The following is a 20382-nucleotide window of genomic DNA, read 5'->3' as shown; positions in this document are numbered from 1 at the left end:
ATGACACAGAGGGAAGAACATCCCCTTGATTCTCTGCTTGCTTTGGCCTTCTCATCTTGCAGAACTATGAACTAATAAATGTCTATTGTTTATGAATGACCTAGTCATATGAAGCATATGGAGCATTTATATGCTTCAGGTATAATAATTCTCTGAGGAACAGAAGGACACCTAGGATTGGAGCAGAACGTCCTCAAAAGGAATACTTAAGAGGAGGACGTATTAAATGCCATGAGGATAATACAAATACATGAGCCACCTACCTGTCTATCATCTATCTACCTATAACGTATCTTGAACTCTTAAATTCATAATGCCTGTGATGATTAGAGAGTTACCTGGGCTGAAAGCTTGAAAGACTTATTCTGAGTTACATTTTTTTTTGTGTGTTCATGTGACTATGGGTAAAGTAACATTTCTCCTGATTTCTATTTTCTGTTAATAGCTAAATGAAATTAAAATATAATAAATAAAACCTCTACTGTTCTAACATTTAATGCTGAATAAGAATATATCAGCTGAGCATTAATTATGTAGCAAAACAGCCTGAGGTTTTGAGAATGCTTTTAGTGAAATTAACTTGTGCTGCAATTTTTTGACTTTTTTTTTCAGCCTTTCTATTATCTGATATCCAACACACTTGAACTGATTCTATGGCCCACAAAAATAATGTAACTGAGTTAATTTTCACTGGCCTTTTCCAGGATCCAGAGGTGCAGAAGGTGTGCTTTGTGCTGTTCCTTCCTGTGTACCTGGCCACATTGCTGGGCAATGGTCTTATTGTTGTGGCAGTCAGCATCAGTAAGACTTTACATTCACCTATGTACTTCTTCCTCAGCTCCTTGTCCCTGGTGGAGATCTGCTACTCCTCTACAATTGCCCCTAAGTTCATCACTGATCTACTGGCTAAGATTAAAACCATCTCTCTGAAGGGCTGTCTGGCTCAGATATTCTTCTTCCATTTCTTTGGCGTTGTTGAAATCATTTTGCTTGTGGTGATGGCTTGTGACCGCTATGTGGCCATCTGCAAACCTCTTCATTACATGAACATCATGAGTCGTCAAGTGTGTCACATGCTGGTGGCTGGTTCCTGGCTGGGGGGCCTCATTCACTCCATAATCCAGATCCTCATCACCATTCCATTGCCCTTCTGTGGTCCCAATGTGATTGACCACTACTTCTGTGACCTGCAGCCATTATTTAAGCTTGCCTGCACTGACACCTTTATGGAGGGGGTTATTGTGATGGCCAACAGTGGTCTATTCTCTATAATCTCTCTCTTCATCTTGGTGTCTTCCTATGCTATCATCCTAATCAGCTTAAGGAAGCATTCTGCAGAGGGGAGGCGCAAGGCCCTTTCTACCTGTGCCTCTCACATCACAGTGGTCATCCTGTACTTCGGGCCTGGTGCATTCATTTATATGAGACCTACTTCCACCTTCACTGAAGACAAGCTTGTGTCTGTGTTCTACACGGTCATTACCCCGATGCTGAACCCCATTGTCTATACACTAAGGAATACAGAAATGAAAAATGCTATACGAATGTTCTGGATCCAAAAAGACAAGTGAGTTGCATTTACCTGATGACTAAGGATGTTGAACATTTCTTTAGGTGCTTCTCAGCCATTCGGTGTTCATCAATTGAAACTTCTTTGTTTAGCTCTGTACTCCATTTTTTTAATAGGTTTATTTGGTTCTCTGGAGTCATTTCTCAAAATTAGAACACTGTTTTTATTATTTGATGACTCATGAGACACACACTTTTAAATGATAAGCATCTAATGAATGCTGGTTATTTTTTATAGTCAAGGAAGCCCTGAATGATTTTATGTCATTCAGTGGACATTGGTCACCGTGTGCAGATACTTGATTTTCATGGTGGCAGGAGATAGTGGAGACTTAGGGAGAATCCACAAAATCCCCAAGTGCCACACTAAACAGCCTGTCACAGCTCCTTGGATAGTCTACTTGTCTTGTTCATGCTCTTACAAGAACTTGAACACTAATTGTTCCATCTATTTTTTTCTTCTTTTGAGACTTTCAAGTCTTTGACAAAATACAAAACAAAACAGAACCTAAACCATTAAAAATTGTAAATCTTAAGACAACAAAGAATTGTACAAGTCATTATAATGCCAGAATGGAAAAAGTCTGCTTTTTTTTTTTTTTTTGAGCTTCCTGTAGTATAGTTAAACAAAAATCCAAAAGAATCTTTGATGGTGACACAGAACAGCTTTGTAAAATTTCAGAATTTCAAACTAATATTTTGGTATTACTTGTCTCTCCTCCTTCTTTGTTAGCTCTCCCATCCTTGCTACCTGAGCCCACTCCCTGTTTTAATACATTTTTCTCTTCATACTACATGTATTTTGCTATTCCTCTTTCAAGCTTTCCCTCCATTTATTTTAATAAATGGCATCAGGAAACACAAGTCCTTGTTATGTCTGTCCCTATAGTTCTCCAGTCACTAGCATCCTTGTTTTTTGGTACAATGTTTTAAGGCATAGGTCATGTATTTTTGCAGAACACGTTTGTATCCATGACATTCAGTAACATCATTGGCTTGAAGCAAAGTGTAAATATGAAGTACTTTTTCTAGGACAAGATCTTCTTCATTAGTTTATTCCTTCCTGTCCCACTCTACAACATCTTTATGTATTTATGGCTATAGCATGGTATTTCAATAATGTATCCCATGTGTGATTATTAGATCATAGTAATTGGTATATATATCACTTCTCATACTCATGATTTCATATGCTTTTTACATTCAGCTTGTTCTCTATCACCAATCATAAAATATTCACCAATCATTTTTACTCACAGTTCTCTTACAGTTTTATGTAAGACTGGAAGTTTTTCCTGTTATCTACCTGATCCTGTTAACTTAATAGAGAACATTTTGACAAGTATTTTGTAGGTGGACAATTACTTCTTTTCCTTCTTTCCCCCTTCCTCCTTTTCTTTTCTTCTCCTGTCTTTATTTCTTTTCCTTCTTTTCTTTTCCATTCCTAAAGATAACAACTTGTGTTTAGAGAAGGAACCAAGCAACAGAATTATCATGGGATATTAGTCTGTTTTTCTTTTCTAATGTAGACAAGTCTGTCTTTCTTTTCTGATTGACGATGCTGATTGTCATCTTCTACCTTGGTTCATCTCATATTGATCATCAAAAAATTTGTGTGTCAGTTTTACTTCTTGTGCAAAAGACAGACTTTGTGCCCTATTACCATTTGTAACATTCATACTAGAAGATAACATTAAAATGACATAAATTCTGCCTACCAACAAGAGTGATGAAGTAAAATAGTTTTTATGAAAATGAAATATTTTTTGGCTTATCCCGATATAAAAACACAAAATTTTAAAAATTTGTATATTTTCTTAATTCAGAGGAATCAGGCAGGAGTGACCTACTGGTGTAGACCACCACACTTCACGGATGTTCAACTCCAGACATGTGTCTCTTCTTTTAAGTTGTTATACCATATTTATTACTTTCTAAGCCTGTTAGCATTTCTTTGTAAAAAATACCAGAGAAGTGTGTCTAAAATGTCATTTCACCTTTCAGAATTTCCATGTCACCTATAATCTCACAGAATTATCAACAATGGGTAGATTATCATAAAATTGGCCCCTTTCAGCTTTGAGATGACTAAGGCCTGCACTTCATTTTATGTGCATCTGTTTATATTTCTCTAGACCAGGTAAATTAATGCCAGCAGCTTCCCCAGAAAATGGATCAAGCATGCTAGATTTGTGTTCCACATCTCCCAGGGATACTAGCTCAATATGTAGATGAATAGTAGCTATAACATCATCACACAATTCTCATTCTCTTTGGTGTCTCCATTAATTGTTAATCATGGATGGTATGAGAGTTTTAATAGTCACATTGACAAAATCTAGAATCACATGGGAAGGAAGTTTCAATGAGGAATTGTCTAGTTTAGCTTGGCCTAAGGATGGGCATTTTGTGGGAGAATTATCTTGATTGATAGTTAACTCATCCACAGTGTATGTCACCATTCCTCGGGCAGGAGATACTAAATTTGTTAGAAGAGGAGTGGACAAACTGAAGACCAACATGCTTGACTTAATTGTTGCTTTCTGTATTTGACTGTGGATGTAATGTGACACTTGTCTTTTGACAAAGAAGCCAAAACCATACAATGGACAAAAGAAAGTACCTTCAACAAATGGTGCGGGTCTAAGTTCTATTATAGGATAAATAGCATTTTAGTATTTGTATACAATATATAATAATAATTTTATGTAGGAGGATACACTCCCAGGTGCTCTAGCAAGCTCAGAATCATAGGATCAGGGGTGAATAGGACACAACATCTGTTCCAACACCATCGGAAGTAACTCGGACCTGCAGGACCCAGGGACACAGGAACCCTGCCTGACCAGTGGCTCGTGTTCCTTCTCGTCTGTGCTGGCTTACCTTGGGTGTGAACTCCACAGTCAATCCCACAGTATTCAGAGGAGGTGCAAATCTCAGGTTCTCTAACACACCCAGGATCCCTGGAGCTTGACCACACCAGATTCTCTTGGTTCAGGAGGCAGCTTGACTCCCAGGAACTCTGACATACCAAGAATCTTAGGATCACAGGATCACAGCAACAGCAGGACTCTGAGAAGTTCTGACACAACCAGGACTATAGGAAGGACAGGCTCCACTCAGATATAGTGAGGACAGGTAGCACTAGAGATAATCAGATGGCAGGAGGCAAGCATAAGAACATAAGCAATAGAAACCAAGATTACTTGGCGTCATCAGAACCCAATTCTCCCACCATTGCAAGTCCTGGATAGACCATCACACTGGAAAAGCAGGACTTGGATCTAAAATCACTTCTCATGATGATGATAGAGAACTTCAAGAAGGATATGAATAACTTCCTTAAAGAAATACAGGAGAACACAGGTAAAGAGGTAGAAGCCCTTAAAGTGGAAACACAAAAATCCCTTAAAGAATTACAGGAAAACACAACCAAACCGGCGAAAGAAATGAAAAAACCATCCAAGATCTAAAAATGGAAATAGAAACAATAAAGAAATCACAAAGGGAGACAATCCTGGAGTTTGAAAACCTAGGAAAGAGATCAGAAGTTATAGATGTAAGCATCACCAACAGAATACAAGAGATAGAAGAGAGAATCTCAGGGGCAGAAGATACCATAGTAAACATTGACACAACAGTCAAAGAAAATGCAAAATACAAAAAGGTTCTAACCCAAAACATCCAGGAAATCCTCCACACAAGGAGAAGACCAAACCTAAGGATAATAGGTATAAAAGAGAAAGAAGATTCCCAACTTAAAGGGCCAGTAAATATCTTCAACAAAATTATAGAAGAAAACTTCCCTAACCTAAAGAAAGAGATGCCCATGAACATACAAGAAGCCTACAGAACACCAAATGGATGGAACCAAAAGAATTTCCTCCCATCACATCAAAACACCAAATGCATTAAACAAAGAAAGAATATTAAAAGCAGTAAGGGAAAAATTCAAGTAACACATACAGGCAGACCTAACAGAATTACACCAGACTTCTCACCAGAGACTATGAAAGCCAGAAGATCCTTGGTAGATGCCATACAGACCCTAAGAGAACATAAATGCCAGCTCAGATTACTATACCCAGCAAAACACTCAATTACCATAGATGGAGAAACCAAGATATTTCATGAGAAAACCAAATTTACACAATATTTTCTCCCAAATCCAGCCCCACAAAATATAATAAATGGAAAACACCAAAAAAGGAGAGAAACTACACTCTAGAAAAAGCAAGAAAGTAATCTTTCAACAAACCTAAAAGAAGATAGCCACACAAACATAATTCCACCTCTAACAACAAAAATAACAGAAAGTAACAATCACTTTTCCTTAATATCTCTTAACATCAATGGACTCAATTCCCCAACAAAAAGACTAACAGACTGGATATGTAAACAAGACCCAGCATTTTGCTGCATATAGCAAATACACATCAGTGACAAAGACAGACAATTTCTCAGAGTAAAAGGCTGGAAAACAATTTTCCAAGCAGATGGTCCCAAGAAACAAGCTGGAGTAGCCATTCTAATATAGAATAAAATTGACATTCAACTAAAAGTTATCAAAAACGATAAGGAAGGACACTTCATACTGGTCAAAGGAAAAACCTACCAAGATGAACTCTCAGTTATGAACATCTATGCAAGAGCACCACATTCATAAAAGAAACTTTACTAAAGCTCGAAGGACACATTGCACCTCACACAATAACAGTTGGAGACTTCAACACCCCACTCTCATCAATGGACAGATCATGGAAATATAAACTAAACAGAGACACCATGAAACTAACAGAAGTTATGAACCAAGTGGATACAATAGATATTTATAGGACATTTCATCTTAAAGAAAAGAATATACCTTCTTCTCAGCACCACATGGTACCTTTTCCAAAATTGACCATATAATTGGTCACAAAACAGGCCTCAACAGATACATAAAGATTGAAATAATCCCATGTACCATATCAGATCACCACAGACTAAGGCTGGTCTTAAATTCCAACAAAAACAATGGAAAACACACATAAACATGGAACTTGAACAATGCTCTACTCAATGATAACTTGGTCAATAAAGAAATAAAGAATGAAATTAAAGAAGTGTTAGGATTTAATGAAAATGATAAAACATCATACATCAACTCATGGGATACAATGTAAGCAATGGCAAGAGGAAAACTCATAGCTCTAAGTGCCTCCAAAAAGAAACTGGAAAGAGCTTACACTAACAGCTTGACAGCATACCTGAAAGCTCTAGATCAAAAGGAAGCAAATATACCCAAGAGAAGTAGATGGCAGGGAATAATCAAACTCACACCTGAAACTAACCAACTAGAAAGAAAAAGAACTATTCAAAAAATCATCAAAACCAAGAACTGGTTCTTTGAGAAAATCAACAAGATAGATAAACCTTTAGCCAAACTAACTAGAGGGCACAGAGACAGTATCCAAATTAATAAAATGAGAAATGAAAAGGGAGACATAACAATGGAACCTGAGGAAATGCAAAAATTCATCAGATCCTACTACAAAAGTTTATACTCAACTAAATTGGAAAATCTGGATGAAATGGACAATTTTCTAGACACATACCAGGTGCCAAAGTTAAAACAGGATCAGATTAAGTCATGTAAATAGTTCCATAACTCCTAAAAAAATAGAAGCAGTCATTAATAGTCTCCTAATGAAAAAAAGTCCAGGACCAGATGGGTTTAGTGGAGAATTCTATCAGACCTTTAAAGAAGACTTAATACCAATACTCTTCAAACTATTCCACAAAGTAGAAGCAGATGGAACACTATCCAATTTGTTCTATGAAGCCACAATTATGCTTATACCTAAACCACACAAAGACCCAACAAAGAAAGAGAACTTCAGACCAATCTCCCTTATGAATATTGATGCAAAAATACTCATTAAAATTCTCACCAACTGAATCCAAGAACACATCAAAATGATCATTCACCATGATCAAGTAGGCTTCATCCCAGGGATGCAGGGATGGTTGAATATATGGAAATCCATCCATGAAACCCACTACATAAATAAACTCAAAGAAAAAAAACACATGATCATTTCATTAGATGCTGTAAAAGCATTTGACAAAATTCAGCATCTCTTCATGTTCAAAGTTTTAGAAAGATCAAGAATTTAAGGCCCATCCCTAAACATAGTAAAAGCAATACACAGCAAAGTGGTTGCCAACATCAAACTAAATGGAGAGAAACTTGAAGCAATTTCATTAAAATTAGGGACTAGACAAGGCTGTCCACTTTCTCACTACCTGTTCAATATTGCACTCAAAGTTCTAGCTAGAGCAATTAGACAACAAAAAGAGGTCAAAGGGATACAAATTGGAAAGGAAGAAGTCAAAATATCACTATTTGCAGATGGTATGATTATATACTTGTGACACCAAAAATTCAACAAGAAACTCTTAAAACTGATAAACAACTTTGCAAAGTGGCTGGATATAAAATTAACTCAAACAAATCAGTGGTCTTCCTCTACTCAAAGGATAAGCAGACTGAGAAAGAGATTAGGTAAATGACACACTTCACAATAGTCACAAATAATATTCTGTACCTTGGTGTGACTCTAACCAAGCAAGTGAAAAATCTATATGATAAGAACTTCAAGTCTCTGAAGAAAGAAATCAAAGAATATCTCAGAAAATGGAAAGATCTCCCATGCTCATGGCTTGGCGGGATTAATATGGTAAAAATGGCCATCTTGCTGAAAGCAATCTACAGAGTCAATGCAATCCCCATCAAAATTCAAAGTCAATTATTCATAGAGTTAGAAATAGCAATTTGCAAATTCATTTGGAATAACAAAAAATCCAGGATAGCAAAAAGTATTCTCAACAATAAGAGAATCATCATCTCTGACTTCAAGGTGTACTACAGAGCAATTGTGATAAAAACTGCATGGCATTGGTACAGAGACAGGCAGGAAGATCAATGGAATAGAATTGAAGACCCAGAAATGAGCCCACACAGCTATGGCCACTTGATCTTTGACAAAGGTGCTAAAATCATCCAGTGGAAAAAAAGACAGCATTTTTAACAAATGGTGCTGGCTCAACTGGCAGTCAGCATGTAGAATAATGCAAATTGACCCATTCTTATCTCCTTGTAGGAAGCTCAAGCTCAAGTGGATCAAGGACATCCACATAAAATCAGATACATTGAAACTTATAGAGGAGAAAGTGCAGAAGACCCTTGAATACATGGGCATGGGAAAAATTCCTGAACAAAACACCAATTGCTTATGCTCTAAGATCAAGAATTGACAAATGGGACCTCAACATTTGAAAGCTTCTGTAAGGCAAAAGACTTACAGAAAGGACTTTTTGTCCTGCCAACAAGACGAGAAGGTAACCAACAGAATGGGAAAAGATCTTTACCAATTCTACATCTGATAGAGGGCTAATTTCCAATATATACAAAGAACTCAAGAAGTTAGACTCCAGAGAATCAAATAACCCTATTAAAAATGGGGTACAGAGCTAAACAAAGAATTTTCAACTGAGGAATATAGAATGGCCAAGAAGCACCTAAAGAAATCTTCAGCATCATTAGCTGTCAGCGAAATACAAATCAAAATAACCCTGACATTCTACCTCACACCAGTCAGAATGGCTAAAATCAAAACTCAGATGACTCATGAAATTTTCCTCATGCTTGGCACTGGGGCTTCTTCCCAATAACATTTCTGTTGAGAGGCAAGCTTTGTCTATTCAAGTGGCACAACTTCATGGAAACTTGAGTGTGAGCATGTAATATTAAATAAATATAAAAATATGAAAAAAACCTCAGGTGACAGCAAATGCTGGAGAGGTTGTGGAGAAAGAGGAACACTCCTTCATTGCTGGTGGGATTGCAAGCTGTTACAACTACCCTGGAAATCAGTTTGGTGGTTCCTCAGAAAATTGGACATAGTACTACCAGAGGACCCAGCTATACCACTCCTGGGCATATACCCAGAAGATGTTCCAACATATAATAAGGACACATGCTTCACTATGTTCATAGCAACCTTATTTATAATAGCCAGAAACTGGAAACAACACAGATGTCCCTCAACAGAGGAATGGATGCATAAAATGTGGTATATCTACACCATGGAGTACTACTCAGCTATTAAAAACAATCAATTTATGAAATTTTTAGGGAAATGGATGGACCTGGAGAATATCATCATGAGTGAGGTAACCCAATCACAAAAGAACACACATGGTATGCACTACTCTCTGATAAGTGGATATTAGCCCAGAAGATTGGAATATACAAAGTACAATCTACAAACCACAAGAAACTTAAGAAGAAGGAAGATCAAAGTGTGGATACTTTGTTCCTTCTTAGAAGGGGAAACAAAATACCCATGGAAGGAGTTGTAGAGACTAACTATGGAGCAGAGACTGAAGGAAGGACAATCCAGAGACTGCTCCACCTGGGAATCCTTCCCATATTCAGTCATCAAATCCAGATATTATTGTGGATGCCAGCAAGTGCTTACTGACAGGAGCCTGATATAGCTGTCTCCTGAGAGACTCTGATAGTACCCGACTAATGCAGAAGTAGAGGCTAACAGCCATCCATTGGACTGAGTACAAGGTCCCCAATGAAGGAGCTAGAGAAAGGACCCAAGGAGCTGAAAGGTTTGCAGCCCCTTAGGACCAACAACAATATGAACTAACTAATACCCTCAAAGCTCCCAGGAACTAAACCACCAACCAAAGAGTACACATGGTGGGACTAATGGCTCCAGCAGTATATGTATAGTAGAGGATTGCCAAGTCGGTCATCAATGGGAGGTGAGGCCCTTGACCCTGTGAAGGTTCTATGCCCCAGTGTAGAGGAATGCCAGGGCCAGGAAGCAGGAGAGGGTGGGTTGGTGAGCAGGGCAAGTGGGGAGGGAACAGTGTTGTTTTTTTTTTAAATTAAATTTTATTTTTTTATTTTTTTGGGGGGGGAGGGGAAACTGGGAAAGGAGATATCATATGATATGTAAATAAAGAAAAATCTAAGAAAAATAAATAAAAAAAAGTCTTCTAACCAAAAAAAGCCCAGCACCAGGCTTATTGTATTATCTCACAGAGTTTGCATTTCTTTTAGTTGAGAAAGTTGAACATTCTTTTTAGTAGCTATTTTGAAATACTTACCAGTCATGGTTGCCTTACTGTGTTATAAAGCATTTGGAACTATTTTTTTATCCATCTGCTGAAAGTTTAAATTGCTTCTACCTTTTTCTTTCATTCCAGTTTATAAGTAACTTGCATTTCATCAAAAAGGAAGTGTACTGAAGGTATTGGCAGGAATTATTTGGCGATACAGCTATGAATTTTTCATTTTCTTTTTAAATCAATATTTAATTTATTCACTTTATATCCCACTCTCTGTCTCCTGCCAGCCACCCCCTTCCATAATCCTCCCCCCATATCCTCTCCCCTTCTCTTCTGAATGGGTTGGGCTTTCTGGCTAGCCTCCTACCCTGGCATTTCAAGTGTTTGAGATGCTAGGTGCTTCCTCTCCCACTGAGTCCAGACAAGGCAGCCCAGCTAGTAGACTATATCTCAAATACAGGAAACAGGATTTGGGATATCTCCATTCCTGTTGGTCAGGACCCACATGGTGGTCATCCTGAGTGCTACATATTAATAGGGAGGTTTGGATCCAGCCAGTGTATGTTCTTCTGTTGGTGATTCAGACTCTGAGAGCTCCAATGGTCCAGGTTAATTGACTCTGTTGGTCTCCCTGTAGAGTTCCTATGCCCTTAGGGGCCCACAATACTTATACCTATTCTTCCATAAGAGTCCCCAAGCTCCATCCACTGTTTGGCTGTGGGTGTCTGTATCTGTCTGAGTCAGGTGTTAGGTAGAACCTCTCAGAGGACAATGTACTCAAGTCATGCATGTCCTTTTGGGACTGGGTACCCACTCAGGATGATATTCTCAAGTTCTGTACATTTGCCTGCAAAATTCATGATGTATTGTGCTTTTTTTGTTTGTTTTTTTGTTTTTTGTTTTTTGGGTTTTTTTTTTTTTTTAGTTTAACTTTTCTCTTTAAATAAGACAATTGGGGAAGGGGGTCAAGCTTGAAAAACAGTAACACTTACTTTGGCAAGATAGCAACCAAAATCTAAAGTACAAGCTATTATATGCAAATTAAATGGCCTTAAAAAATAAACCATAATATTTGGAGAGGGGGAACACAAACATAAGATACAGTATGTCTAAACATCTTGAAATTATAATTTAAGGGTAAAAGTTGAGAAATTATGCTGTTTTAGCTAGAGATTAAGTGCACCTTTCCTCCTGTTTCTCCCAAATAGAATCAGGGTTTACAATTTAATCACACCTCAAAACTTCTCTCAATACAAAGTAACCACTAAATACACACAAAATACTTGTTAATTTCCCTGGCTTATCCAACGTGCAATGCACAGGACTTGACAGACTACAATTTGGGGTGAGTGTACACAAACTGAAAAACCACAACTCCCAAGTTTTAAAATTTGCTCGTAAACCATAGGACACACAGGTCATTTTGACTTCTCATGAGGATGCCACACTCATTTAATCATCAAATTTCCTTAGAATGACAAGAATTGTCAGTTGCCATTCTGAATGGCGTGGGACTGGAGATACAACTTTCAAAATACTTCATTTCTTAATGTCTGAGTAAGGCCATTACATTTGTTTGTATTCTTCAAGTTTTCAGTACCTAACAACCTATCAAAACTCAAGGAGCCTAAATTAAATGGTGTAACATCCTAAAAGTAGCCAATTACTTTAGTATAAGCCAAAGTCTGATGACCAAAATCAAATATTTTTTATAACTGTATAAATGTGATCCAAATGTGTCCACCACTAGTTTTTTCCGAAAGAAACATGCTATAAATAAGCAAACTACAACTGCTCACTGATATGTATGTGCTCCCTAGATGTCTCATTGGGCTTAATTATAGACCACTCATAGTAATAGCTTTTTAGTATCAAGTGTAGCATGATGTTAAGCCACTTTAGCTCTTGTGCACACATGTTGCACTTCTGGCTGATAATGGGAAAACATTTGCAGCATTACACTGTTAAGCTAAGTTGCATCCATCCTTTTAAATGGCGTCAATATCAATGTCATCATTCTTATTGTCAGACTTCACAGTTTCAACTTTTGGTACACTGGCAGTCTTTGGATATATCACCTCAATATTTTCATCCTTGTCTTCTTCCTCACCACCAGAAGATTCTTCCTCTTCTTCCTTCAACCATTTAATAAATGGCTCTGCTTTGACACGAATCTCTTTGGCAAGATGGCTCTGCTTTGACACGAATCTCTTTGGCAAGTTCTTTTGAGACATTTTTCTTAGAGGCCTTTTCTGACTAGCTGATAATGACCTCCTCTTCTAAAAGGTCTGCATCATACATCTCCTTCAAGATATGTGGAATCTTGGAGATCAGCTGAGCTTGATGCATTGCTACCACACATTCCAAACCATGAAGAAGGTACCTCTGAGCCTTTTTGTTGTTATGACAAAATCTTAGAAAATGGTGCCTGTATTTCTTGATTTACTCTCTTATCTTCTTATCAAAGAGAACTTCTGTCAGAACAAGAGGATCCATGGCTTTTACATCCAGCCTTTCTGCCTCAGCCACAGTATCTTTATCAGATAAATCAATAATCCCTTCTTCTTTCTTTTTCTTAACAAAATCAAACAGGATGTTAATACATTCTTCTACAGTTCAATCCAAATCATTGCAAAGTGTCAGACCTTTTGCATGGTCACTGATTTCATCCATTCTGCGCCTTCCTCAGTTGCATCCTCCCCCCAATCATCATCTTCCTCTTCTTCCACAGCAAGTGGAGGACTACTTTCATTTGGTGGTGGAGGGGTTGGAGTCTCACTGGTGGATACAGAGCCATTTTTCTTGTCCTTGCCCTTTCTATTTTTCTTTTCTTTTTCTTTCTTTCCTGTACCAACCTCACTATTCTCAGGTGGGTTTTTGAGAATAAATGTACAGAGTTTATGATGTGTGTCAAGCATGCCTTGGTACCCACAGGCTTTACAAGAATTACCTATTGTTTGCTTCTTTGGATTGACATGCAGATCTGTTTCAGGATTGTCAGGCTCAGGACAGAGAACAAATTTTTTAATGAATCCATCCAACATGTCTTGCGGCTTATTCGCCTCATGAGATCCATTAACAATGTAATGGTCATTCTTAACATCAAACTGGGTCTGTGCTCCCAGCTCACAACCAAAATATTTGGTGGGATACTTTGGAGGCCGATTAAGCGTCTTTGCCAAGTCAACCATGTTGACTATAACTGTCTTGATTCCATTTCCTTTGCCCTCAACCTTAGCAATCAAACAGGGCATCTTGTAGCGATAGAACTGGTCTGACACGCTGCGGTTGACGTTGACAGACATTTTGGCTTATTAGTGACTTTATCAATAAGATGAACAGATCTTTGATTGCAACTTTTTGGTATCTTCTGTCTGGAGAAGAAGGGATGACATAAACGACTGCAAGAATTCTCAGTCTTTGACATGAAAAAATTTTTGCCACTGAGGCTGTAAGCTTCTTGCTTGCAGGCTGTTTCCCCAATACAGGTACCAATGGCTGCGCAACAGCTCGTTTTCGTCAAATAAAGACATAAATCCAACATGGCTCATCTGGGATTGGGAGGAAGAGGCGCTGGAGACTGGGTCCTTGTCTTGAGCACTTAGGGTGACCAGCCTATGGTTTCAGCTGGTGGACGCCCCCAGCAATTAGGACAGAAGACAAGGAGTCAGACGTGGTGCTATCACACAAATTACACACCAAAATAACATAGCAATCACTAGTATTGCTAGCAGAACAATTTCAAATATTCTAACATTCTAACATCATAAGCTAAGGGATATACGATCTGTCTCTGCTTTGCAGGCTCCGAAGTCTTCTTGGGCGTTGGTTGTGTGAGCGCCTTATCAGGAGGTGGGAGGCGAGAATCTGAGTGTGAGCAGCGTGGATCGTCTCTGACTTGGTCGTTTCTGGCGGTGGTTTTTAAACTCTTACTTATCTTTATCCATGTCTGCACGTTGGGCTTCGTGCATCCCTCTGTCTTTATCTGGGGTTCCACTCTGGGTTACCGCCTTGCAGTATGCTTATCCATTTCACACATTTTACTTTCACTTTATTCACTTGTCACTTAATATTTTATTTTAGCCTACCTGGCCTTCAGGCCTTACATGCTCCTTACAGTCCTGAGCGGATGGGTGGGTGGCGACTGGAGAGGCGGCTGGGCAGGCGCCGCAGAGCAGCAGGAGGGACTGTCCCAGCGTTGCCGAGTCTACACCAGCAGAGCCAAGCCTGGTGACCTGGTGGAGACAAGGCTGTGAGCCATGGGTGGCGCCTGCCCCAGCCAGCAGGCTGCGGGACGAAGGGGCAGCAGCGCTGGGCAGGGGCACGGGCCACCGCCCCCTGCAAACTCACCTCTGGAATGTTCTCGCTCTGACTCGATGTATTGGTTTTTAATAGCTGAATAGTAGTCCATTGTTTAGATGTACCATGCTTTCTTTATCCATTCTTCAACTGAGGGATATCTAGGTTGTTTCCAGTTCCTGGCTATTACAATAAAGCTGCTATGAACGTAGTTGAGCAAGCGTCTTTGTGGGATGGTGGAACATCTTTGAGTATATGCTCAAATATAGCTGGGTCTTGACGTAGAACTATTCTCAGTGTTCTGAGAAGAAGCCAAATTGATTTCCAAAGTGGTTATACAGTTTGCACTCCCACCAGGAGTGTACCCCTTTCTCCGCATCCTTGCCAGCACATGCTATCACTTGAATTTTTGATCTTAGTCATTCTGATAGACACAAGATGGAACCTCAGAGCTGTTTGATTTGTATTTCCCTGATGACTAAAGACTTCAAACATTTCACTAAGTGCTTCTTGGCAAGTCGAGATTCCTGTGTTGAGAATTCTCTGTTTAGTTCTATTCCCTATTTTTAAAGTGGGTTATTTGTGTTGTTGGTGTCTTAACTGTTGTAGCCGCAAGCAGCTATGCAAACCGGGTCCCTGGAAGGGAGGAAGGGGCCTGGGAAAATAATGGAATCCGACGGTGAGGGAAAAAATGAGACCCAGTCACAGTTTCTGATCAAGGTCCGATGTGTATTATCAATCTGAGAAATAAATAGGCAGGGAAAATCCTTCCCACAGTAAACCAGGATCTTGTGACCAAATTAGCATCTTGATGTTTGGTGAAGCAGCTCAGCAGGGCATAGCTCCTAGCAGGAACTTGGAGAGAGGCGGAGAAGTGGCAGAACAGAAGAGCTTTGTTTATCTCAGGAAGCCTCACCCTAGGCGGGGTAGCTGCTTTGTGGCAAGGCAAGGTCTGAGTCTGCAGGCTTTTGACTGAGGGAGGTGTTACATCTAACTTCTTGAGTTCTTTGCAAATTCTGAATATTAGCTCTCTGTTAGCTGTAGAGTTGGTAAAGAACCTTTCCCAATCTGTGGGATGCAGATTTGCCCAATTGACAATGACCTTTGCTTTACATAAACATTTGTAGTTTTAAGAGGTCCCATTTATCAATTATTGATCTTAAAGCCTGATCCACTGGTGCTCTGTTCAGGAACTTGTCTTCAGTACTAACATATTCAAGGATATTTCCAACTTTCTCTTCTATGAGATTTAGTGTATTCAATTTTATGTTGAGGTCCTTGATCCATTTGGACTTGAGTTTTGTTTAGGGAAGTAAGTATGGATCTATTTTCATTCTTCTACATATAAACATCCAGTTAATCCAGTACCACTTGTTAATGATGCGTTCATTTTTCCACTATATGGTCTTGGTTTCTTTATCAAAAATCAAGTGTCCATAGGATTGTATGTTTATTTCATGGCCTTATATTTGAATCCAATGATCAGTGTGTCTGTTTCTGTACCAATACCATGCAGTTTTTTAAAACTACTCCTCTGTTGTACAGCTTCAGGTCAGAGATGGTGATTCCTCCTGAAGTTCTGTTATTGTTAGGGATTGTTTTGGCTATCCTGGGTATTTTGTTTTTTTCCTAAGAAGTTGAGAAGTCAGAACCCATATATATATATACGGGAACATTCCTCCATCTCTCTCTCCCTCTCCTCTCTTTTGGTGATACTGCCCCCTCTCTCCCTCTCAATCAAACCTCTTACACCTGGAACTCTTTGGGCCTAGTGTGTGGTATGTCCTGACGAGACCCGCTGTTCTAACACATCAAATGCTACCTACGCCAATGCATGAACATGGATTATCTTTCCATCTTGTGATATCTTCTTCAATTTCTTTCTTTGGACGTTTGAGATTCTTGTCATGCAGATTTTTTTTTACTTGCTTTGTTAGAGTTATATCGAGATATTTAATTAGATGCTAAAAAAGCCTTTGGTAAAATCCAAAACCCCTTCATGTTAAAGGTATATTAGACATGCAGGGCACATACCTAAACAGAATTAAAGCAATATACAGCAACCCAATTGTAAACATCAAATTAAATGGAGAGAAACTTAATGCATTTCCATTTAAGGAAACAACACCCTTTACAATAGACATAAATTTTTTATTTTCTTTCTTTGTTTGTTTCTTTCTGTTTTTTTGCAGGTGTTTTTTTTTTTTTTGTTTTGGATATTTTCTTTATTTACATTTCAAATGTTATCCCCTTTCCAGGTCTCCCCTCCAGAACCCCCTATGCCCTCCCCCTCCCCCTGCCTCTATGAGGGTGCTTCTCCACCCATCCATCTCCTTCCAGCCCTGGCATTCCCCTACACTGGGGCATCAAACACCCTCAGGCTCAAGAGCTGTTCTCCCACTGATGTCCAACAAGGCCATCCTCTGCCACATAAGTGGCTGAACCATGGGGTCCCTCCATGTGTACTCTTTGGTTAGTGGTCCAGTCCCTGGGAGCTCCAGGGGGTCTGACCTGTTTACACTGTTGCTCCCACCATGGGGCTGCAACCTCCCTCAGCTCTTTCAGTCCCTTCTCCAACTCCTCCATCAGGGACCCAACACTCAGTCCAATGGTTGGCTTCTAGCATCAGCCTTTGTATTTGACAGACTCTGGCAGAGCCTGGATGTAAGCTTGTTTTGAGAATTGTACCCACTGACTTTTCTATCCTGATTGGCTGTTAGATTCTTCTATTGTAGATCATCTAATATCAGGTACCACAATATCCAATTTTACTTCTGTGTTACACTGGTATCAAAGAGTGTCTTTGTGCTCTCTCACAATGTATTTGGAAATCAAATTACAATTATAATGACAGCATCCTACTTATGAATTCTGAATGTCAAATATTTTCACAAAAAGAAAGTGATATTAAGTCTATGAGATATTGAAAATAAACAATGTGTGGGCAGTGTTGGCACACTCCTTTAATCCCAGCACTTGGGAGGCAGAGGAAAGAGGATTTCTGAACCTGGTCGACAGAGTGAGTTCCAGGACAGCAAGAGCTACACAGAGAAACCCTGTCTTGAAAAACAAAACAAAAAAAAATAATTAAATAAAAAATAAAAATAAACAGTGTAAGAAATGATTATTGTGTTAACTTAAAGAATGAAGGACAAGTTGATTCTCACTAATCATCTAAGAATGCACTTAAAGTTGGTGTAATTTCCTGCCTCATAATCACCTGTTTAGCAGAAGGACTACATGGAGCTAGGCATTTTGCTTGATTATTTATTGAATGAATGAATGGGTGGACATTATTTTTCAGAGGCAATTTTTGCATATTCAATGGTTATGACCACTCTCATCATAAATAGGCAGAACTACAGAGAGACCAAATATTTTATAAATGAAAATTATATACAAATATGCAAATGTGAGAATGAGAAGGTAAAGTGAAGATAATGTAGATTAACATTATAGTTTTTTTGTGAAAGTGGCAACAGGAGAACTGGCAGTTGGTATGAGATAGTCTATCTTCAGTTGGTTACTTACTCAGCTGCTCATCAAAATCTAGTGCCTAGGGACTTGCTTTTCCTTAAAAAAATTATGATATTTAGTTTAGCCAGAAACTCTGTAAAGCAATATTGAAGTGTCACTAAAATAATTGCAAAATATTTATAAACATTCCCCAAGTCATTCTTTATTTGGCTAAATTTTTCTATAGGGAAAAAATTCCATCAGGAATATAGTATCTTGATTATATGTGTGGATTCATTTATCATGAATAGTTCAATATTTGTGTGTGAGCATTTAATCATAACCTTTGAATGCTGTGGGGATGGATAGGACTGTTACATCAAGACAGAATTTTTTAACCCCTGAGTATTCTATTCTTATAATTTTTCTTTATAGACTAATTGTTGTAAATCTAAATAGTATTCTTGATATAGATGCCCTACAGTTTTCTTTCCTTGTGATTTCCCTAGTCATCAACCTTGTTTTCTAAATACTCCATAGGTGTTTGACCCAGGGGACAGATCTAAGCTTTAAAAGGCGGGGCCATTTCCACCTCATACTCTCAAAGCCTAATGCTTTGAAGTGAAAATGGATTAGACTGTGGCTTTCAGAAATCAATTCACATCTCTCAGACTCTTCACTTTTCTTGTATGTTCAGGAGTTATAATAGTTTATTTCAAATTATTCTCTAAATTGTTGAGGGCAATTCTTGTAGGGCGGTTTAGCTGAATGTGACCTGGGCTAGGGTCTTCCATGGGAAATCTTGGTGTTAACATTAGTCAAGAGACTTCACTTATTGAAAAAATTGAATCTGCAAGGAGGAATCTGATGCTACCCCCTTCCAGCATGTCATCTCCTCAAGCCATGGTCTGTCTCATGTGAGTAGATAATTCTATGTTGAACTAGAGACAATTTATTTGAAATCTACGTAATCTATTCCTTGCTCCAAGACAGAGCACACCAGCTCTTCTGACCTGAAGGTAGGTAAATGACTAGAGCAAAGGCACTAAGTCTATTAGTCGCTATAGATATCAATTAACTCATTTTTCTCTCTCCCTGTCCTTATAGACTTCACATATCCATCTGAAGACTCTCCCCTTGTTTTCTATGTTTCTTGGTGAGTCATTCATTGCAGGAAAAGAGGGAAATTTATCAATTGCTAAATGTGTGAGAGTAGAAGAGAGAGAGGAATAAATATAGAAAGGATAGTGTTGATGAACAGGAAAGGGTCACATTAAAATAGGCTGGTTATCATATGTGCTCCATTTTCATGTTGGGAAATACAGCCTAGAAACACAGGACCCTGCAAAATGTTTTTCCTACCTCTTAGTGATGTCTCAAATTGGTGTATTAAACTAACATGGCTCCAGAATTCTCATGGTGCACATTCATACACTCAAAACACACATATACACACAAAATTAAAAAAGGAGAGCTAGACTTTCATATTAACTAAAGTACAAATAAAGATTTAAGAAAAATAGCAAACACAGATTTTAGTAATATAATAGTATAATTTTGGTTGGAAACATAACATTAACAGTAAAATGGAAAAAGCACAAAATAACATGCTAATTGTTATGAATGATACGGCATCACAATGACAGAGAGGCATGAGAACTTTATTCTGTAGCAGTGAAATTCTGATTACACTGTAGAGAGAAAGAGCAGAGAGGGACGACTTTGTGTTAGGCAGTTGCTGCTCTGTGTCTATTTGGGAACTGACTATAAGGGAGGAAAATCAGTAAGAGCAGTCTGAGAAAGACCTTGAACTCCTGAGAGCATGTGAATTTGTTCTGTGGGGCACAGGGAAGTTTTTGTATATTTTAAAATTATTTATTCAGTGATCAGAGAATAGAAGATATACTTGTGGTAGCATCTCTTAGA

General features: G+C 38.5%; 2 protein-coding genes and 1 pseudogene across 2 annotated transcripts in view; 2 read left to right on the top strand and 1 right to left on the bottom strand.

Annotated features, from left to right (window-relative positions):
• The first annotated feature begins 653 nt into the window (after positions 1–653).
• LOC116092234 (olfactory receptor 142) lies at positions 654–1571 on the top strand. Its single transcript, XM_031373575.1, has one exon. It carries the CDS (start codon positions 654–656, stop codon positions 1569–1571), a length of 918 nt encoding a protein of 305 aa, XP_031229435.1.
• An 11118-nt stretch (positions 1572–12689) lies between these two features.
• LOC116092232 lies at positions 12690–14110 on the bottom strand (annotated as a pseudogene).
• Positions 14111–17019: 2909 nt separating this feature from the next.
• The window catches only part of LOC116091727 (olfactory receptor 142-like), a 6520-nt gene continuing 3157 nt past the window's right edge, over positions 17020–20382 (top strand). The window contains exon 1 of the mRNA XM_031373236.1: positions 17020–17084. Coding sequence (XP_031229096.1) covers positions 17020–17084 — 65 coding nt within the window. The remainder of the gene's footprint in view (positions 17085–20382) is intronic.

The sequence above is a fragment of the Mastomys coucha genome, unplaced genomic scaffold, assembly GCF_008632895.1.
Source record: "Mastomys coucha isolate ucsf_1 unplaced genomic scaffold, UCSF_Mcou_1 pScaffold15, whole genome shotgun sequence".
Taxonomy (NCBI): domain Eukaryota; kingdom Metazoa; phylum Chordata; class Mammalia; order Rodentia; family Muridae; genus Mastomys; species Mastomys coucha.
This window is presented reverse-complemented; position numbering and strand designations above follow the sequence as displayed.

Bases quoted from the DNA above. Each gene is read 5' to 3' on its own strand.
- LOC116092234 (XM_031373575.1), top strand. From the start codon at position 654: ATGGCCCACAAAAATAATGTAACTGAGTTAATTTTCACTGGCCTTTTC.